Source organism: Zootoca vivipara, chromosome 10 (genome assembly GCF_963506605.1).
Source record: "Zootoca vivipara chromosome 10, rZooViv1.1, whole genome shotgun sequence".
Classification (NCBI taxonomy): Eukaryota; Metazoa; Chordata; class Lepidosauria; order Squamata; family Lacertidae; genus Zootoca; species Zootoca vivipara.
The window spans coordinates 47,645,586-47,665,370 of NC_083285.1; the positions used below are offsets into that span (position 1 = coordinate 47,645,586).

Consider the following 19,785-nt stretch of genomic DNA (forward strand, 5'->3'; position numbering starts at 1 on the left):
CCAGGCATGTCCAACACGTAGATCGTGATCTACCGGTAGATCACTGGACGTCTGTGGTAGATCACTGGCTCCCCCCAAAGAAGCTCGCCAACTTTGGCTCCCCTAAAAAAAGCTCAGCAACTTTGACCTGAACCCCTAAAAAACAGGCCTTCCTTCTCTCAAAAAGAAGCTCAGCAATTTTGAACTGACCCCCCCCCAAAAAAATGGGGTAGATCACTGCCAGTTTTTAACTCTTTGAGTAGATCACAGTCTCTTGGGAGTTGGCCACCCCAGCTCTAGACCATGGGCAGGTGCCCAACCATGCTGACCCCCTAACAGCAGGCCTGCTCACACACTCCAAAGGCAAAACAATACATTTCCAAGAAAGAGTTATTTATTATTTCCATTTCAATCCATTTTGTATTAGTGAAAGTAGTAATGGGAAGGCACAGCAACATCCCACAACATTCTGCAGCCAGGAAGTAATTATCCTCTCTTTATAACGGACTAAGGCATTCTGGGAAGCTGTGGGGCATGAGGAAAAAAAATACAAAACACATAATAAAAACAAACCAATAATCCCCACCACACCCCCACAACACAGTTAAAAGGTTTCATATGTTAATCTGCCCAAGGCCTGGTTGTAGGGGAATGTTTTTGCCTGGGACCTAAAGGTGCATAATGAAGGTGCCAGACGAACATCTCTGGGGAGACCATTCCACAAAGAGGGAGCCACTGCAGAAAAGGCCAATTCTTGTGTGGCCACCTCTTGTGGAGGGGGTGCACGAAGAAGGGCCTCAGATGTTGATCTCAGGGTACAGGTTCACTTCACTTTAAAGAGCAAGAAGGGACCATGGCTCAGTGGCAGAGAAGAGGAAAGGTCCCTGGCGGAGACTCTAGAGAGCTTTACCAAGGAACTGTAGCTCAGTGGTACAGCAATGCATTGCACACAGGCTTAATCCCTGGCAACCCCAGGTAGGATCAGGTAGCAGGTGATGGCAAAGAGTCTGCCCTAGACCCTGGAGAGCTGGTGCGGGTTGAGTAGACAATACCAGGTTAGATGTGGCACCAGTCTAAGGCAGTGGTCAGTATCTCTGGCATCCATCTGCCTCGGGAGACAATGAAGGAGTATTCCTTTTTTTTTTTAATATTAAAAATACACTTTATTAATGATTATTTAAACAATACACTTACAAGCATACACTTACACATGTAACATTAACATAAAGAAAAAGAAATTAAGAAATATGAAAAAGAAAGAACTAACAGAAACAATAACTTAAACAGAATAATATTATAATATATATTGATATTATAATATATCTAAATCATAATTATAACAAAACAAAAATAGAAAAACTGACTGACATAAAAAAACCTTAATCGTCAATCAGAACATAAAAACTTATGATAGGGCCAGATAAGAATAGACAAATCATACAGTTCTTTCTGGAGGTCATCCATACTTGGCCCCTTATTTTCCCAAGTTCTAATCTAAATCATTTTGACCATTAGTGTTAAAAGGCTAACTGCTAACTGCCCTCCCCCTGCCCTCTCCCCCTGATGACTTCCAGTCATTCCTATATGTTGATTATCTTTCTTTCTTCTGATGCATACTCGATTTGGTTTTTTTTTTCCTTCTCTCTGGTTTCCTTGCCCTTCCTACCTCTGCCACAAGATTCGCTTATCCAACCTTATTTTTCATATATGATTCGAAGGATTCCCAATTTTTGCCCGCTTTTTCCCTGCCCAATCCTTTTGAAATCCCATTTTTAATAGCCAGATTTTTGTATCCCACTACTTTCAATAGCCAATCTTTTATATTTGGAATTTTATCACTTTTCCAATTTTGTGCGATTAGGACTCTGGCGGCTATGGTACTATACATTACCACACATCTATTTTCAGCCTTGATTTCATCACTTAGCATACTCAAGAGAAATATTTCCGGATCTTTCTTGAATGATGTTTTGGTTATCTTTTTTAACTCCTTGTATACCTCATCCCAAAAATTTCTTATTTTTTTACACCGCCACCAGACATGTATAAATGTTCCAATTTCTTCCTTGCACCTCCAGCAGGACTTATCATTTCCCTTATGCATCTTTGCCAAACGCACCGGGGTTAGATACCACCTAAATTGCATTTTATAGATATTTTCCTTTAAATCATAACTAGTTATCATTTTGATGTCCCTTATCCATAATTTTTCCCAATTTTCATACATTATTGGTTTACTCACATCTTGTGCCCATTTGACCATTACATCTTTCGTTAATTCATCCTTGGTTTCCCATTCCAGAATCAATTCATACAATTTTTTTATAAATTTATTTCCCCCTTCCAATATTATTTTACCAAATTTAGACATTTCTTTTTCGAAGCCAATTATCTTATCTTTTTTAAATCTTTCATTAATTTCAAAATATTGTAACCACACATTGCAATATCTTCTCATTTCATTATAATCTTTTAATTTTAAATTTCCATCTACCTTTTCTAATAATTCATTATATGTTGGCCAATTGTTTTCCATATTTATTTTTTTAACTGATATTATTTCTTTAGGTGATATCCACCACGGTGTCTTCGGCTCCAATATCCCCCTGTATTTTATCCATGTTCTGTAGATTGATTTCCTAATAATGTTGTTCCACAAGGCGTTATGGACATTTAATTTTTCTCTTGACAAATGCCAGTGCCAGCCAAACCCCAGCCCAGCACCTTCAAGGTCCAGAACTTCACTATCATTTAACTCAATCCATTCTTTTAACCAAAATAGGGCAGCCGCATCATGGTACAATTTGAGATCCGGTAAATTTAATCCACCTCTTTCCTTTTTGTCAAATAATACTTTATATCTGATCCTCGGCTTTTTCCCATCCCAGATAAATTTGCTGATATCTTTTTTCCAATTATCGAAACGTTTGGACCCTCCCAAAATTGGTAGGTTTTGAAATAAAAACATCATCGTTGGTAGCACACTCATTTTTATAACCGAAATTCTACCTAACAGTGAGATTTTTAATTTTGTCCACGTTTCCATTTTTCTTTTAATCTGTTTCCATGTTTTTTCATAATTATCTTGAATTAAATTTATATTGTTTGCTGTCATGTAGATTCCTAAATATTTTATTTTTTTCTTAATTTCAATGCCAGTTACCTCTTGTAATTCTTTCTTTTCTGCTTCTTCCATATTTTTTGTTAAGATACCACTCTTATTATAATTTATTTTAAATCCGGCTAATTTCCCAAATTCATTAATCTTTTCCATGGTTTTGGGGATGCTTTGTAAGGGGTTTTCGGTGGTGACGATTATGTCATCCGCATACGCTCTAATTTTATATCTTTTCAGTCCTAGCTTGATTCCTTCTATTTCCTTTTCTTCTCTAATCTTTTTCATCACGATTTCCAGCACTATGATAAATAGCAGGGGGGACAATGGGCACCCTTGTCTCGTGCCTTTATAAATTCTAATCTCTTCAGAAATTACCCCATTTATCACAATTCTAGCTCTTTGATCTTCATATATTGCCCCTATTGCTCTTCTCAACCTTTCTCCAAATCCCTGCTCCTCTAGTACTTTCTTGAGAAAAGCCCACGACACTTTGTCGAAGGCTTTCTCGGCATCTATTGTTAATATTGCCGCTTGTTTTCCTCTATTACTCTCCAGGTGTTCAATGATATTAACAATGTTTCTTATGTTATCTTTGATCTGTCTGCTTTTGATAAATCCGGCCTGATTTTCGTGTATAATTTCTTTTAATATTGAATTTAATCTATTAGCTAAGACTCCCGCATAAATTTTATAATCATTATTTAAAAGTGATATGGGCCTGTAATTTGCTGGGGATTCCAAATCACTATTCTGCTTGGGTAATAAGGTAATAATTGCATCTCTCCAGGTGTCTGGTGTCTTACCTTCCTCTAAAATCTCATTAATTGATTTTTTCAACGGTGCTATTAGTATATCCTCTAATTTTTTATAATACTCTATTGGTAGGCCATCAGGCCCTGGAGATTTCCCGATTTTCATTTTTTTTTATTACTTCTCTAATTTCCAATTCACTTATGCTTTCATTCATTTTTTCCATTTTCTCTTTCATAATTTTTGTTAATTTTGCATTACTTATATATTCTTCTATTTCCCTTTCATTTTCATTTCCTTTTTGATACAATTCTGTGTAAAAATCCTCAAATACTTTCCTTATTTCCTTGGGCTTTTCTATCATCTTCCCCCTTATTTTCAATCTATTAATTATCCTCTCACTTTTCCTTTTTTTTAATTGCCACGCGAGCAACTTGCCTGGTTTGTTGGCCCACTCAAAATACTTGTACTTCCAGAATTCCATTTGTTTTTCCATTTCTTGCTCTATTAGGTTTTCGTACTCTAATCTTAAAGGAGTATTCCTTTGGGGGTGAGGTCAAGCTGCTGGAAGCTTGCAGTCCCTGCTGTGGTTGTAGAGACTGATGTAGGAGAGACATGTTTTATTCCACCTGGTCAGTACCAGGCAGCTTAATATTATGAAGACTCCTGCTCTGCCTGTGACTTAAGTCAGTACTATTTCCTACATTCTTTTTTTAATACAGAAAAGAAAATACAGAAAACCATTAGGGAAAATGCATGAACCCCTTTTGTTATTCGGTGCCAATCATCTACATATCATCTACATATATCTATGGCGTCCGAGCACCAGTTGGTTTCTGAACAATATGCCCAGGGTAGTGAGTATCTTGCAATTTCAGTAACATACAGTATAAGGAGGTGGGAGAAGCAGCACATTACCGTATACTGGGCTGAGAATGGAATACAATTAAAATAAAATAATGTGTAGTAAGTGGCACTACACAAACAAATTGAGAAATCTACATATTCCCTTCAGGAAATATCTCAAAGGCACCCCCACCAATGGAAAAGGCTGCTGCTATTTTCTCACTAGGAAATAGCGCTATCGCACATGGAACATATGTTATACCCAAATCTAAAGCCACAGTTTCTGAATCAGATGACTTCCTTTGGCAAAAGGAGCCAGACACATTCCAATATGCTGCTCCTGGCAAGGAATCCATTTCAGCACACAGTATTTGTTTTCCTTGTGACTGAAAGCATATGGTCAAATTCCACCTCTATTTCAAGAAGCAGAAACTCTCTTATTTCTTCCTACATCTGCTAATCTTCTTTTGGAGACCTATGATTGCATAACCAAGATTTCCTGGTATTCATGCACTATTGAATAGGAACATATGTGGAGCTGGAATACGCTTCAGAATAACCATGATATTAATATAAATACCTACAGTTAAAGGAGTAGGTGTGAGAGACAGGGAGTAAAACTCCACTGGCAACACTCATTTACTAGAATTGTGGTTTTGGAGTCTCAGTCTCATAGGGAATGACAGTCTCCTGCCAACCAGTTATAAAGATGGTGGCAAGGAAAAAGGCAGCCTTGTTTCATCCAGCAGCCAGTGGACACTGCTGGTGATGGTAGTGTGTGTGTGTGTGTGTGTGTGTGAGAGAGAGAGAGAGAGAGAGAGAGAGAGAGAGAGAGAGAGAGAGATTTTCATGGATCCTTGTTTTTATATTATTACACGCTATTACAAGCAGAGTTGGGCAAATGTATCCATTTTTGTTTCTCGGTATCTCTGTATTTCCATATTTTTTTATAAAGTTCCCATGAAACTTCATCATCATTGTAGCGCAAATTTCTATTTGTGCATACATTTCTGTATGCACTTTTGCTCAATGTTCACATTTTGCAAAGCAATCTCACCCCACCCCCCATATAATGGATTTTTATAAGTTATTTTCACCAATATATGCATTTTTATAAACACTTTCCTCTTGTGCACGTATTTTTCATGCCGCTTTGCTGGACAACTGCACTGTAAAATTTGGAGATGCCATGAAGATTTCTTACGTTTAATAAGGGGTATCGGTAGAAAGCTCAGGTTGGAATTTGGCAAGAAATCAAGAAGGAAATATATCACAAATTGTGGGCTTGCTGCAAAGAAGGATTCTTGCAAAAGGACACCATAGCTGTAAGTATACATGTGATGTAGCCATCACTTAATTAATCAATTAGAGCAACATAGTAAGTACAAACCCATACACAAGTACAGGTGTGTACACACACACACACACACACACACACAGTGCCCCAGCATGCAAGAGAACTTTTGCTGTAGTAACTTCCAAAAAGGCACAGACTAACCCTCCAGAAAAATACAGTCTTAAAACCAAAAACAGAAGATGACCGCTGGCACAGGAGGTATAAACCAACAAACTGCAGCCACCATGACTTCAGAGTATTGCAATTTTTGCTTACTTTACAATATTCTTATGACTCAAACCTTTAATTTTAACAACTCCCCACCCGTTTTTCCTGCTGTTAGGAAATGACTATGATCAGAATGAATCCTACATCCCTCAGATGTTTATAATTCCCCAAGAGATTGAAAAAGGGAGAATGAATTCTCTGTGCAGTCATCCTGTACAATCTGGGCCAAATGGATGTGTGCTCCATTGCATACCAATACCTTGAAACCATGTAATATTTTGTAGAAACGTTTGGTTAGCCAACTTCCATCAAAATATAGAGGGAAAAATGAAGACAAATTGGGATCTGCTACTCCCTGAATCAGGATGCTTACCCTAAGATTACTCAGTTCAGGTGAATTGTTGTTTAAACCCTTTATAATTTATATGTGACACCTTATATGGACCAATTACCTGACATTTTCAGAAGGTAAAATTAAAATTATTTGGTTTTCCAAAAGCAGTTTATGTGCTTCTTCATCAAACAAAGACTTATCAAGCAAAATTTTGCCTAATCACAAAAACGGCAGATTTTAATTCCTCACACCCAAAAACATATTTTTAAGACCCCTCATTGAATAAATTTGCAAAAATTAAGTTTTACTTGCTAAAAGGACATGTCCTAATGTGTTGTGGAAACCAGCTCACTGCACTGCCAGAAACAAACCTTTTGTAAATACCTTGTAATTTACAGTATTCCACATCATGCAAACCACACCATGCATTTTTTGATATGATTTGTGCACATAGAAAGCTAACCCTCCAACTATTTGAGTAATCAGCTGTACTTCACTTAGTGTATTACGATTTTATTGTTTTAATGCGTATGTCTATGAAATTATGCACCACCTTGAAATTACCCTTTTAGGCAGTATATAAGTGGGGGAAATTAATCTTTCCTCTCTTTTTAGGTGCATATACTTGAAACCACCAATCATGGATGCATAGGCACACCATTCTAACATTAGCATGATTCAGTATCTTGAAAATGTTAGGTGGTAGGCAGTTTTCATTTGAGATGCAACATTGGAAAACATTGTGCTGGGCCTAAGAGTCCTTGCTGTTATTCCTAATCCAGATGATGTGCCTCTGTTTCCCTTTCAATGCTTTGCCTTGTTTTGTTTGGAACCAAAGCAATCTAACAAGGGAACATTTCTTTTGAGTTGCCTAGCAACAACAGGTCCTCAATCAAGGATGGAGCATATCAGAATGAAACACTGAAATACAAAGAGTAAATTATTATTGTTGTATATCTTTCTTGATGCCCATCTGTTGCTCTGATTACTACTCCCAATAATAGCTGAAATTTGTAATGCATCAACAAAATCATCATTCAATGGCCAAAATGGGGGGGGGGGGTTGCAAAGTTAAGCTGGTGTGAGGATAAGACAAGTAAACTGACCAAAAGCAAAAGAATTCAATATTAAGCATTTCTAATTTTTAGAGATCAGCACAATACTTTTATTAGGCATTTCCATTCCATGCAGTCAAAGGCTTTAAGGGACATGGTCGTCAGTGCGGTTTTGGTTGCTTAGCTGTGTTCAAATTCAGTAGTTTCCTAACAAGGTGCGATCGGGGACAAAGCCAGTCTGGTCTGGGGCAATTAGTTTGTGTAGGAAGCATTTTAGACAGATGGCCAAGATTGGTAATATTTTGTAGTCTTGGTTTATCAGTGAGATTGGGTGATATGATTCTACTTTGAGGCTGTCTTTAAGTGGCTTTGGGATAGACTGAATTTATGGTTTTGAAGGTCTCTTTATACATTCACCCAGTTCAAAAAATGATAAACTACTGTTATGTTGGTCCTCAATCTCTTGGTCCTCTACCAGAATATAGACCTTATCCTGCTTTGTTTTACCATGTCCTGCTTTGCCCGAACCTGAAATTTTGCCTTTGCCAGAATCCCTGAACTACCAAGGTCCTTTGCTTCAACAAGCTGGGAGCTTGTTTACTACAAAGAAACATTCAGGAATACGGGCTTCCACCTTCAATTTGAAGTGGTATGTTCCCAGGAGGGATCTGCCATGCTGTATTTCTGAACATGCCGTTCAGCTTTCAGTGTTTTCCACCATGGAAGAAAATGCATTCTTTGACAGATCTTGCATCCGAACATGATGTTTTATTGTGTGTTTTTCTTGAGAAGTGATATTCTAATTCCAAGAAACTACGTTACTTTGGAAACAGCCGTAAATGGACATGAAAACTGCATGTCAAGGAAGATGCTAGAAACTGCCAATCATCCTCAGGCAAGCACCTTTGTTTCCAAACCCAGGTTTAACGTCTTGTTTAAATTACTTGATGTAATCTGTGTCTGCAGTGAGGAAGCCCCATTCCCCTACAATAAAGAAGCAAAACTAGGCTCTGACAGAGTAGAGAAGGGATCAGCTGCTGTGGACAGTTGGGTGGTGGGGAAAATCCTGCTTATCAGATGCTTGGGTGAAATCTGATTGAGGAAGCATGAAAGCTGGCAGCTTGACAAATTTAGGAGGAGAGGAGAATGGCATTTGGTGGGGTGTTTGGAAAAGTGGCCCTAGCAGCTTCCTTATGCTGTCCATTAAAGCCTTCTCCAGGTTGGAGTAGAGTCTTGGGGGAAATGCCCTCCAGTGGGCTCCATCCTCTGCTGATAAACCCTGGTGGAATTACATAGCAGCAGTGGTGGGAAGCATTCCAGTGGGCGGCTGGGAGCTGCCATGTTAATTTCCCACAACCACCATCAACCCATAGCCATGCCAGGGAGAGTTTCCACTGCTAAATTTCCATGTGCCCAGCTGTGTTAAAGTCACGGGTGCACTGTGCACTGTGTTAAAGTCACGGGTGCACAGCCAGTTCAAGAAGTTGCAGCCCCAGCTAGAGGACATGTCAGAAGAGAAAGAGGTCCATGGATTCCTGTTGCCCCCTCCCTGTGCCAGGGTCTTTAGTTCAGTTGATTAACATGCCCGAAGGAACAAAAAGCTCTCCAAGAATGCAAGAGCCTGTAAATACATTCTGAATATATTGGAATAAATAGTGGTGCTATTATCAGCATGTCAGGAGGCAGCAGAAGCTTCTGACAGAACATGCCGATTCATTTGCCTATTTTAAGAAATGTAGAATCAGCACATCAATGAATAGGTGGCTCAGTGATGAAGGGAGTATTTAGAAGTCCTTCAATGACAATTAGGAGCAGCAGGGTTGGGTGAAAGACTAGACAAACACTCCATTTTGCTTCTCCATTTATAGAGGTGCACACAAAGGCGTTTTTTCACTTGGTGCATTCTATTTAGGGCTGAGTGAACATGCCGTGAATTTGAGGGGAGGTATACTAATGCTTTCAGGGGCGAGAAGGTAACTGTGGGGTAGTGGAGAAGGAACACAGGAGAGCACAACAAGAGCAACTGATCATGTCTTCTGCCACAGTGGTAATTGCTAATAGTCTAAGCTTTGGGTAGGGTGGGGAATGGACGACAGGTCTGTGTTAGCAGGACTTACTCAAGGCCACCCACTGAACTTCATCGCTGAGAAAATGTGAACTGAGGTCCCTCCAATCAAAGTCCAATATGCTGACCACTGTACCACCCCTCACCCGCTCATAGTTGTGTATGTGTGGCTCTGGGAGCTGTTGTGACAAGCTCTTGCACATCAAAATTTACCACTATACCAGTGGGGACTAAGTGCTGGGGGGGGGCTTGCTGTCACCACCTGGACCTCCTGCAGACAACCTCTGACTGGTAGGTGCCACTTTCCTGTCCCCAAAACCCTCAAGAGCAACAGTACTGTATATCACATAGTGTTGTTTACAAGGGCCACTGGAGAAAGAAATGGTGGCCACAAAGATAAATCCCTAGTAGTGGAAATAAGTCCTGCTTCTAAGATTTCACTGCTCCATCCCCAGAATTTGTAACAGCTTTTGAGGGTTCTCCCATCCCCTATTTCACTGTCTGTTTTAGGTTTTATATGAGGACTTTTGGTTCCCAGTTCATTTTTATTTCTTGTTGTTTTTCTTATAAGCTGCAAAACACAAAATAATGTCAAATCTCCCGTAAGTTTCTATCACAGCAATTTTCTAAACCTCCCAAGCTCTTCGCCGCCCTGCTTCTCACTACCTTCATATGCATACTCTTGCAAATATGTTCAGATCACATGGCTGAGTCTGTATTGGGTAAGACAGGAGTGACCAGAGGAGGAAAGGGAGTCTATGCTTGTCATGGACAGATCGCTATGTGGTTTGCTGCTCCCTCCAACCCCACAGAAAAGTGATGGAGCTGTTAGGATGGCCTGCAGAAGCAGCAGAGTTTCCAAATGCCACTAGGGGAGTACTTAGATGACTCTACCAACTGTTCTGTCCAGGACCTGTCTTGGGCACTTGCTTGGATAGCTAACACAATAGGTTTTAGGTGCTCACTCCCTTTTAGTGAAGCCAATACATCAATGCAGGGCCCCTGGGGACCCCCCCTCCAGACCATGCCCCCTCCACAGGCCACACCATTCTGTGGCCCTGCTCCACTCCTCCTTGAGTACTTTTGCTTGGCTGAAATGTGTTCTTAACCATGAAGACACCTCATCTTTGTCTGGATGGAGGATAGAAAGATTTGTGTGTGTAGAAACCTCTGGCTTGTAGAGTAGGCTCAGGGCCAGCCCACCCATGAGGCAAGGTGAAGAGACAGCCTCAGGCGGCAGGATCCAAAGGGGCAGCAGATCCCAATGTAAATCTTTAGTCCCCCACCCCTTGTTTCTGATTTAGATATTTACTCATCCCTTCTTCCCCGGTGGAGATGGGGTGCCATTTTGTGGTTTGCCTCAAGGGCCAAAATGTATTGGGCCAGCCCAGAGTAGGCTGCATTCCAGCTACACATAAAGGTTAAAAGTCACATATATTGCTCCACCCATCTTTTCTCTCTGGTCCAGCCCACCACTGGTATGTGGCCCTCAGAATGTTCCACAGGACAGACAGTGGCCCTTGAGCTGAAAAAGGTTCCCCACCCGTGGAGAAGTGCAGGCAACAACAAAAGTGCAAAAGTAGGAAAACACATTCTTGATTTACAGTGCTCTACGAATGAATAAAGGGATGCAGGTGGCGCTGTGGTCCAAACCACAGAGCCTAGGGCTTGCCGATCAGAAGGTCAGCGGTTCAAATCCCCGCAACGGGATGAGCTCCCGTTGTTCAGTCCCAGCTCCTGCCCCCCTAGCAGTTCAAAGACACATCAAAGTGCAAGTAGATAAATAGGTACCCCTCCAGCAGGAAGGTAAACGGCGTTTCCGTGGGCTGCTTTGGTTCGCCAGAAGCGGCTTAGTCATGCTGGCCACATGACCCGGAAGCTGTCTGCGGACAAATGCCGGCTCCCTCAGCCTGTAAAGCGAGATGAGCGCCGCAACCCCAAAGTCCTCTGCGACTGGACCTAACGGTCAGGGGTTCCTTTACCTTTACCAATGAATAAGTGTAGAGCAGGGATTAAGGGGCTAACTGCAAGTTAGGTGCAAACTTCTGTATGTGAGTTGCAATGCTGTTTTTTATAAAGTGAAAGCAGAATTGAGAGAGAGGAGTTTAGACGTGTAACCCTTTTCAAGCCCACTGCCAAATCACACAGATTCCTCATGCATGTGCATTTCCTTCCATAGCATTCAAAAAGTATGATTGCTAACGTTTAGTGAGCATGTAATATTCCAAAATCCATATTGGGCTAACCAAAATGTCGCAAATAGCAAGCAAGTTTCTGAATTCTCCAGAACTCTTAATCAGGCTGTGTGGTAAATAAAATTTTAAAAATGGGGGGCGTGATATTAGCTGGCTGTGAAGCCATAAGCCTGCACCTCACAATGGCATGCGGTTAATTTTTTCATAGGAAAACAGGTAGGGCCAGAGGTGCTAACTTGTGAGGGCCATGGGGGGTTGATTTCATGATTGTGACGTTGTGACCTCCTGATGTCTTGCACCTGAGCATCGTGCCTCCCTCTCTAAGTCGGGCAGAAGCTTCCTGGGCTTTGCAAAGGAGGTGCCTGAGCTCTGACAATATGTTAGAGCCCTCTTGCCTCCTTCCAAAAGCTGGATGGGATTTGGGAAGATGGCAGGATGGATCTTGGACCCACCAGAGCCTCGCACCTCCCTCCCTAAGTTGGGCAGAAGCGCCTGGGGAACATTTAGGGAACAATCTTAGTCCCCTTGGTCCAATGACCACACGCCACTGGCACCTCATAAGAGTATTTAGAACATGGGAGGAGGCAACAGACATGCAAAGGCTTTGGCCAGTGTCAGAAACTGAGATTTGAAAAGCTAGGAGCTAAATGGCACCTTAAACCTAGGTTATGGGTGCAACAATGGAATGCCTAGGCATGCTTTTTTAAATAACAAGAATACAAAGCTGAAAATGTATGAACTGCAGCTGAAATATTATGTTCATTTTTCACATGATCCAGTCCTTCCCCTGCCCACCCCCTGATATTCTTAAGAGGGTCTCTTCTCCAGTTTTCAGAGAGTAGCTGGAAGTGGGGAGGCAGAAAAAAGGTCCTCCTTTCCTTCCACTCTGCAGTTTTAATCTGAAATCTTAGGTGCGGTACTGCGCCCAGAGCTCAGAAGCTGCTCGCACTAATGAAATTCCCTGTCGCAAAATGAGCCTAGAACAATGGGAGTTTCAAACACTGGCTTTGAGAAGTGCTGTGTATGTCTCAGGCTGCACCAAAGCCTTTTGTAAAGGAGAAACAAACAATAGCTGATTCTCCATCTCTGGAAATACAAAAACACAATATTCTAGAAAATCTGTGAACAAGCTTGAAATGGCTGGCTTCTTCCCTGGGTCTTATGTTGCAAAGTGTTTAACCATTATTCAAACTTGAGTTACAAGCTGCTCCGCCGGCAGGGTATAAAAGTCACTCTGCTTCTTCCTGCCACAGCAGGTTCCCTCCACAACCCTGATGTGTTTTTCTACGTAAACCGGAACGTAATTGCTCATAAAAAGTAATGGAGGGAAAGGTTAGGAATGATTTTTGTACTTACTGAGTTCTGCAATACTTCCCACACGCGTTGCAAGCAAAGATTGCTCTATGGTCCGTAACTCTGATTGGCTAAACATCTGGACTTCCCCTGGCTTATTTGACCTTTGCTGGTCTTTGTGAAGATTCAAACTTTCTGGCAAGCAAGGGACACCTGGAGTTAAAAGAGAAGGAAGGGGGTGTTCAGTGCAATTTTTAAAATCAAGGCTACTGCAGCTTTTCATTATTACTTTTTAAAGGACATTTTAAAGGTCTGTTCAAACACATGAAGCTACATTGTAATGCATCATAGCCATCGGTCCATCTACCCCAATTGTATCTACTTCGACTTTTAGCTTTAGTGACCTTTTAGCTTCTTAAGCAGATATATTTCCTAGCACTGAATCCTGGGACCCTTTTTAAACCAGAGGTGCCAGGGAGTCAACCTGGGGGGGGGGGCTTCTGCATGAAGAGTACATGCTCTGTCACGAAGCCATGGCCCCTTTCTAGTCTCACATCATTTCTCCTGTATGAGTCGCTCACAAAGTAGAACGTGTACACCAGGACCATTTGCCTAGATGTCCAAATTACAAATTTCCTCATCTTCTAGTCACTTTCCTACAACACAACATCTTAAGAACATATGTGAAGAAAAACAGCATGGAAGCTGACCAAGTCATCATAAAACTTTTGGTTAAAAAGATGGGGCACAAAGTGGTTGGTAAATAAATAAAGCCAACGAATTGTCCCTCATGTTCATCACTCGCCAAAGAATATACACCTAAATACACACCTGAAAGCAAATCCAGCAAGTTCCCTCACTCAGCCCCTTTTGCCTAATAATAAGTCCTAATGTATCCCAATCTTGTTCTTGATAAATGGAGGACCAATTCATTTTCCCTACCCCATTAAATAATGGACCTTTCTCTGATGAGAATGCCAATACTGATGCCTGTGACAAACTCAGTTGTACTTGTGGGGATACCTCTGGGAATAAAGTAAAGCTGCTGATGTTCCTGAATACAGTAGTAGTTGCCACACAGTTAGCAGAGGTTTTGGAGAACTGTGCTGAATTAATCAGAACTCTGGAAGCAGTTACTCCAGTTACCTGGAGGCAGTGACATGCTCAGTAGCTGAATGTCCTACTTATGTCCAGCCACTCCAGAAATTCAGCATCATGCATCATTGTGTTTTTCAAAAATCCTACCTTCAGGGAATCTTTTTGACAGAGTTTAATCTGCTGAGACGGAATCCCAGGGCGTGGGACACAGAATTCCTGTGCTTTGCAAAGAATTGTAGAAAAGTGTTTTAGGAAACATTCACAACTTGGGCAGGACACCAGCTAAGCTTGCTTCTATGTAGCTGCTGCAATACTTTGAGGGACAAAGGTGAACTATGTTTAAAACTATCCTATACAATAACAAACTATTGAGGACAAACAACCTTATTACGGACTAGAATCCAAAATATTTAGTTCACAAATGTTTGTGCCACAACAAAATTTGCTTTTTTTATACTGTTGTATTCAAGAAGGTAAGAGCAACACAAGTCCCTTCTGGCCAAAAAGAGAGGCTTACAATATTTCTTGCCTTCTCTATTCTCCAAACACGAGAGAAGACCTTGCATTTCTCCCAAGCCTTTTGCGCATGTCATAGGCCTCGGGAGATGGCAGAGGAAGTAAGTGGTGACACAGATAATGACTGGCTAGTAAGCCAAGCCAACATATATTCACTCAGCTTTGAGGAGGGGGAAAAAACAGCTGCCCAGATTTAAAGTTCTTATGTGAATTAGTTAGACTTATTATACACCGCTTACACAGAGGGGGAAATGTTTGAGAGAAGCACATAAAGAAAGAAGCACAGTTTATTGGCTTTATTTATTTACCAACCACTCAGCAAAAGGGGCTGAGTGAGGGGCCAAAATGTGAACCCACTTCTATCCAAGCTTTGAGACCACATTAGCTCTCCAGTGCTACCTTGGGTTATGAATTTAATTCATTCTGGAGGTCTGTTCTTAACCTGAAACTGTTCTTAACCTGAGGCACCACTTTAGCTAATGGGCCTCCCGCTGCCGCCATGCCGCCGCTGTGCGATTTCTGTTCTCATCCTGGAGCAAAGTTCTTAACCCGAGGTACTATTTCTGGGTTAGCGGAGTATATAACCTGAAGTGTCTGTAACCTGAGGTACCACTGTATTTAGAAAATGTTAAGATTGAAGATGACCTGTTCTAATTGAAAAGCCCAGCATCCCTGAAGAAGCGATCACTCCATATGCCCCCACTCAGTTCAAGGTCTTCCTTATTTCAATACAGTCTTAATGAGTTGTGTACTTTTTTCCCTGCTTCAGTCACACTGTTTAAATCTGACAAGTAGGTAGGCATGTCAGACTCCTATAGTCTGAATATGCAAGAGACGTCTTCTGTTTTGCTGGCTATTGCTGCCATATTTTTTGCCTGTCATTCTGAATCAAAGACTCCTGCGCAACATCTCTATAAACTCTTAACTGCAGAATCTGTTCTCATGTGTCACTGGAAAATTATGCTAATAAATGTCCTTTCTTTGTACTGCCCTGTTACTTGGTATTGCATGTTTCCTGATATGCCTGGCTCGTGTCAATCAGCCTCATTACTTCCACTCTGCACATGACTACATTACACAGCAGAAGCTGGGTCCAGTTCAGTTTTCTCCAGAATCTCTGTGCTGTTCCGTTGACATATAGACGATGAACCTGGTTGAGGATCCTGAAACTCTGGGGGCTTAATTGTACATACATAATTACATTCATGGCCCAGGACTCAGACACCCATTCCCCTCAAGCTATCAGAGGAAAGCCTATGCCAGGGTTAGGAAACCTTTGGCAATCCAGCATGACTAATTGTCAAGGTGATGGGAATTGGAGTCCAACAATATCTAGAGTGCCACAGGTTCTCCGGGAGTCTCTTGACCCACGTCCTCTGCTTCAGCCTCAGAGTCTGAACTGCTCCCTCTCACGGGTTCCTCCTGCTCACTAAATCTTGCTGTCCCTTCAGTATCCAGCTACTCCTCTGACCTCTCCTCAGTGTCCCACTACCAATTCCCGGGCTCTGAGCATTCCTCCTCTGGGATTTCCCTTGGAGGTTCCCCAGCTGGTGCCTTGCACCATTCCTCTTCATCCAGACAGTCCCTGACAACTGATGATGTGCCAGAAATTACTAACACAAGTGTACCTCGGCACCTACTGTGGACTACCAATTTCTATGGACCCCCTTGCAAGGCTAGTGTCTGTCTATGTGTGATGGAAATGATAAGCTTCAGTAATCCCCAGTGGATTTGTGCTGGTCTCTGAGAGTGTGTGAGAAAGGCTCAATAGTAAATACGGTAGTTAAACAGAGCTTCCATGTTCAGAAGTAGTATAGCTTTTAGTAACAGATACTAGGGACAAACAATGAGGGAATACAACTGCCCTCTCCCCTACTTGTGTACTTTCCAAAAGCATCTGGCTGACCATGGCTATGAGCAGGCTGCTGGATCGGGGTCCATCAAGGTTTTTCTTATGTTTTTGTGTATTTAAAAACCTTAGGGCTCGTTTACACTTCACTTGTCCAGTGCCTAGAAAAGTTCTGAGAGGTTTTCTGCTTGTGTCCCATGCTTTCTAGGCATGGATCTGAGCAGTTTTCAGTTTGCCCTGCCACTTTCCCCAGGAAATCCCACTATTTACAGCTGAATCAGAGCAGACATCAATCTGCAGAAAACCCAACTGACATTTGCTTCGATTCAGCAGAGAGCAGATTTTCCCATGGGGAAAGTGGCAGGACAAGCAGAAATGTGGACAAACCCTTACATTCAATCTGCTCGAGACCTTGATTAGCCACTATCAGTCAGGGCAGGCAATTAATGTTGTTGTTGTTTAGTCGTTTAGTCGTGTCCGACTCTTCGTGACCCCATGGACCACAGCACGCCAGGCACTCCTGTCTTGCACTGCCTCCCGCAGTTTGGTCAAACTCATGTTGACAATTAATAAACTGGGTTAAATGGACTATTTTGGTGATGTGGTACACAATAGCTTCCTATATCTAATTACTTTTAGCTTAGAACTGGCTTGCAATGATTAAAAGCAAACGTTTTAGTACAGCAGCAATGACATAGTGGGTGGGATACAGACTTAATCGTGCTCAGAGCAGACTCACCCTGACTAACTTAAGTTCCATTGATTTCAATGACTCTACTCCAGGCATGGCTAAGTCTGGATTCCAGTCAATAACTCCCAAAGGGTAGAAACATATGCACAACTTGTGCCTTCTAGTTATTAGCAGTGGAAAGTGAATGTTCTCCATCTGCTCGGGAAGTTCTGCCATCCTACAGTCAGAACTCGCATAGTAATGTAGTAAAAGCCATGCACTCGTCTTTCTTTTTGCAAAAGTGCTAGAAAGCAGCACAACTTTTCTAAAGCATGCTAGAGAGCCCGCCACTTTGTTTTGTTTGTTGATCCATATAGTCTGAAGACATATCAGACAATCACACTTCTCAACATTACAATTGCAACTACTGTTTCCAGAACCCAGTCATGTGAAACATTCATGCCCGGCCAATCATCCTGGAGAAAGCTAAGATGTGATTAAGCCTATCCCATGATAGCATACACTTCAAGCGTCCTTATTTTCCCAGGGCATTCCTGAAATTACAGAAGCCATCTCAGCTTCTGATTTGATCCCGGAATGTCCCATTTTATCCCTCCAGTGCCGCTGCTGCCAAACTTGGGGAAGATGATGAGTCGGTGCTTAGCCTGCAATGGAACGCTTCTGAAGCAGAACCCTTGTGCATGGGGGGGGGAAGCAGTTCCCCGCCAGAGCGGAGGTGGCGGACACATGCGGCCCTCTCTGCCGTGCCAAAGCTGCCACTGCTGTCATGATCTGACGTAAAGAGCGGGTGGAGGAAGCAAGTGAGGAGGGATGGGAGTGAGCAGCTGCCAGGTAGGCGCTGCTGTGGCAGGCGAGGTAGTTAGCTGACTCACACAGCAGCGCAAGACGCGTCCCAATTCTCAACTGAGGAATGTTGGAGGGTATGCGATAACTCACCCTTTTGCTGATTATATGAATTAGCCAGTAGACACGACCATCCCTTCCCACGCTCAAAGGTATATTTCCCACCACTTGACAAATAGACCAAAAGGCAGAGCCACAATATTATATTTATTTGCCTTCCTTGAAGTGAAAATGAGAATGGGAGGAGGGGAAGAGAGAGTGACAAGCCCAGAAAGAAGGAGCAAGAAGGTCAAAGTGTTCTGTATAATGGTAGAATTGCACTTCAGTTGTTAGAATGGAATCAGAGGTTACTGCTATTAACTGTAAATAAACTTCTGATGTGGTTTGTCTCTGATGATATAAAAGGTACTCATGGATGCAACTCTGCATAATTCAACAGCAATTATATTTGCCTCATTATATTCTTGGATGTCAGCTTTATTCTGATATTAGAGAACACTCTATAGCCTTTTTAGCCCAAGGGCCACATCCCCTTCTAGGCCACCCGCAGGGGCTGTATGCCAGAGGTGAGTGGGGCCAAAAGCAAAGTGGTTAGAGCAATGAGTGTAAGTTTTCCTTTTGCACAGGAAGACAGAGGGACACATCCCTCAAACCAAGCAAGCAAGATTAATCCGTCTAATGACACATAACCCAGGCATAAATCATCAAGAAAGGTACAAAACAGAACCAGTGAAGGGTGTAGTCTGCAGAGAGTAATGATGGCCAGATGGAAAGGCCCAGAGGATTATTAGGAACCTTATAGTTATAAGGTTATTTATAGTTGCTGTATAGAGTCCTTAAGAAAGAACATGAACTATTGGAGAGTAACCTAAGAATTAAGCTTTCTATTACAAGGAAGTGATCAATATGTAACTTGAAAGGTAGCCTCTTTTGCAATAAAGGCCTCTAGTTTTAGGGAAAGGTATCTGGATTTTATTTTAGACGACTACAGTCTTCCTTATTTCAATATCTTATTTTAATGCTTGATTTTGAGGTGTTTTACAATGCAGAATTTCATTTTATGTACACCTTTATGTAGAGGTTTAAGTGTACTATACTTTTATGTGGAGTTTGAATGTAGTTCATTTTGTTAACGTATATGGACGAAGTCAATAAAATTCTATTATAACAGCAATTTTCTTTCAAGCTGAGATGCTGAAGCAATAATCAATATTATTTTTCTTCTCTACATGGCATTGAGATTACAAATAATAGGAAGTATCTTCTTTTTATCTCAGTGTTCAGGAGATGCAGATAAATTTGAAGTAGTTGAATATAAGGGATGTGTTTGGAAGAACCAGTTTATGAGGAAGAATCAAAATGGACTTGAGTGGTTTTATTTTGCTATTTTAGGCTGCAACAACAAAATTATAGTCTCCCGATCAAGGGAAGTAATAGTACCGCTGTGTTCTGCTCTTGTCAGACCATACTTGGAGTACTGTGTCCAGTCCTGGGCACCATAATATAAGAAGGATATTAACTAGCCAGAAGGCTGCAGAGAAGGGTGACCAAGATGATAAGCAAAGCCTTATGAGGAGCAGTTGAAGGAG

At 41.6% G+C, this 19,785-nt stretch overlaps 1 protein-coding gene across 3 annotated transcripts in view; it reads right to left on the reverse strand.

Moving 5' to 3' along the window:
* The window catches only part of ABTB3 (ankyrin repeat and BTB domain containing 3), a 241,841-nt gene that overhangs the window by 85,163 nt on the left and 136,893 nt on the right, over positions 1 to 19,785 (reverse strand). For all 3 annotated transcript variants that reach the window (XM_035128402.2, XM_035128401.2, XM_060279886.1), the window contains exon 2: positions 13,263 to 13,412. In XM_035128402.2, coding sequence (XP_034984293.2) covers positions 13,263 to 13,412 — 150 coding nt within the window. The remainder of the gene's footprint in view (positions 1 to 13,262; positions 13,413 to 19,785) is intronic.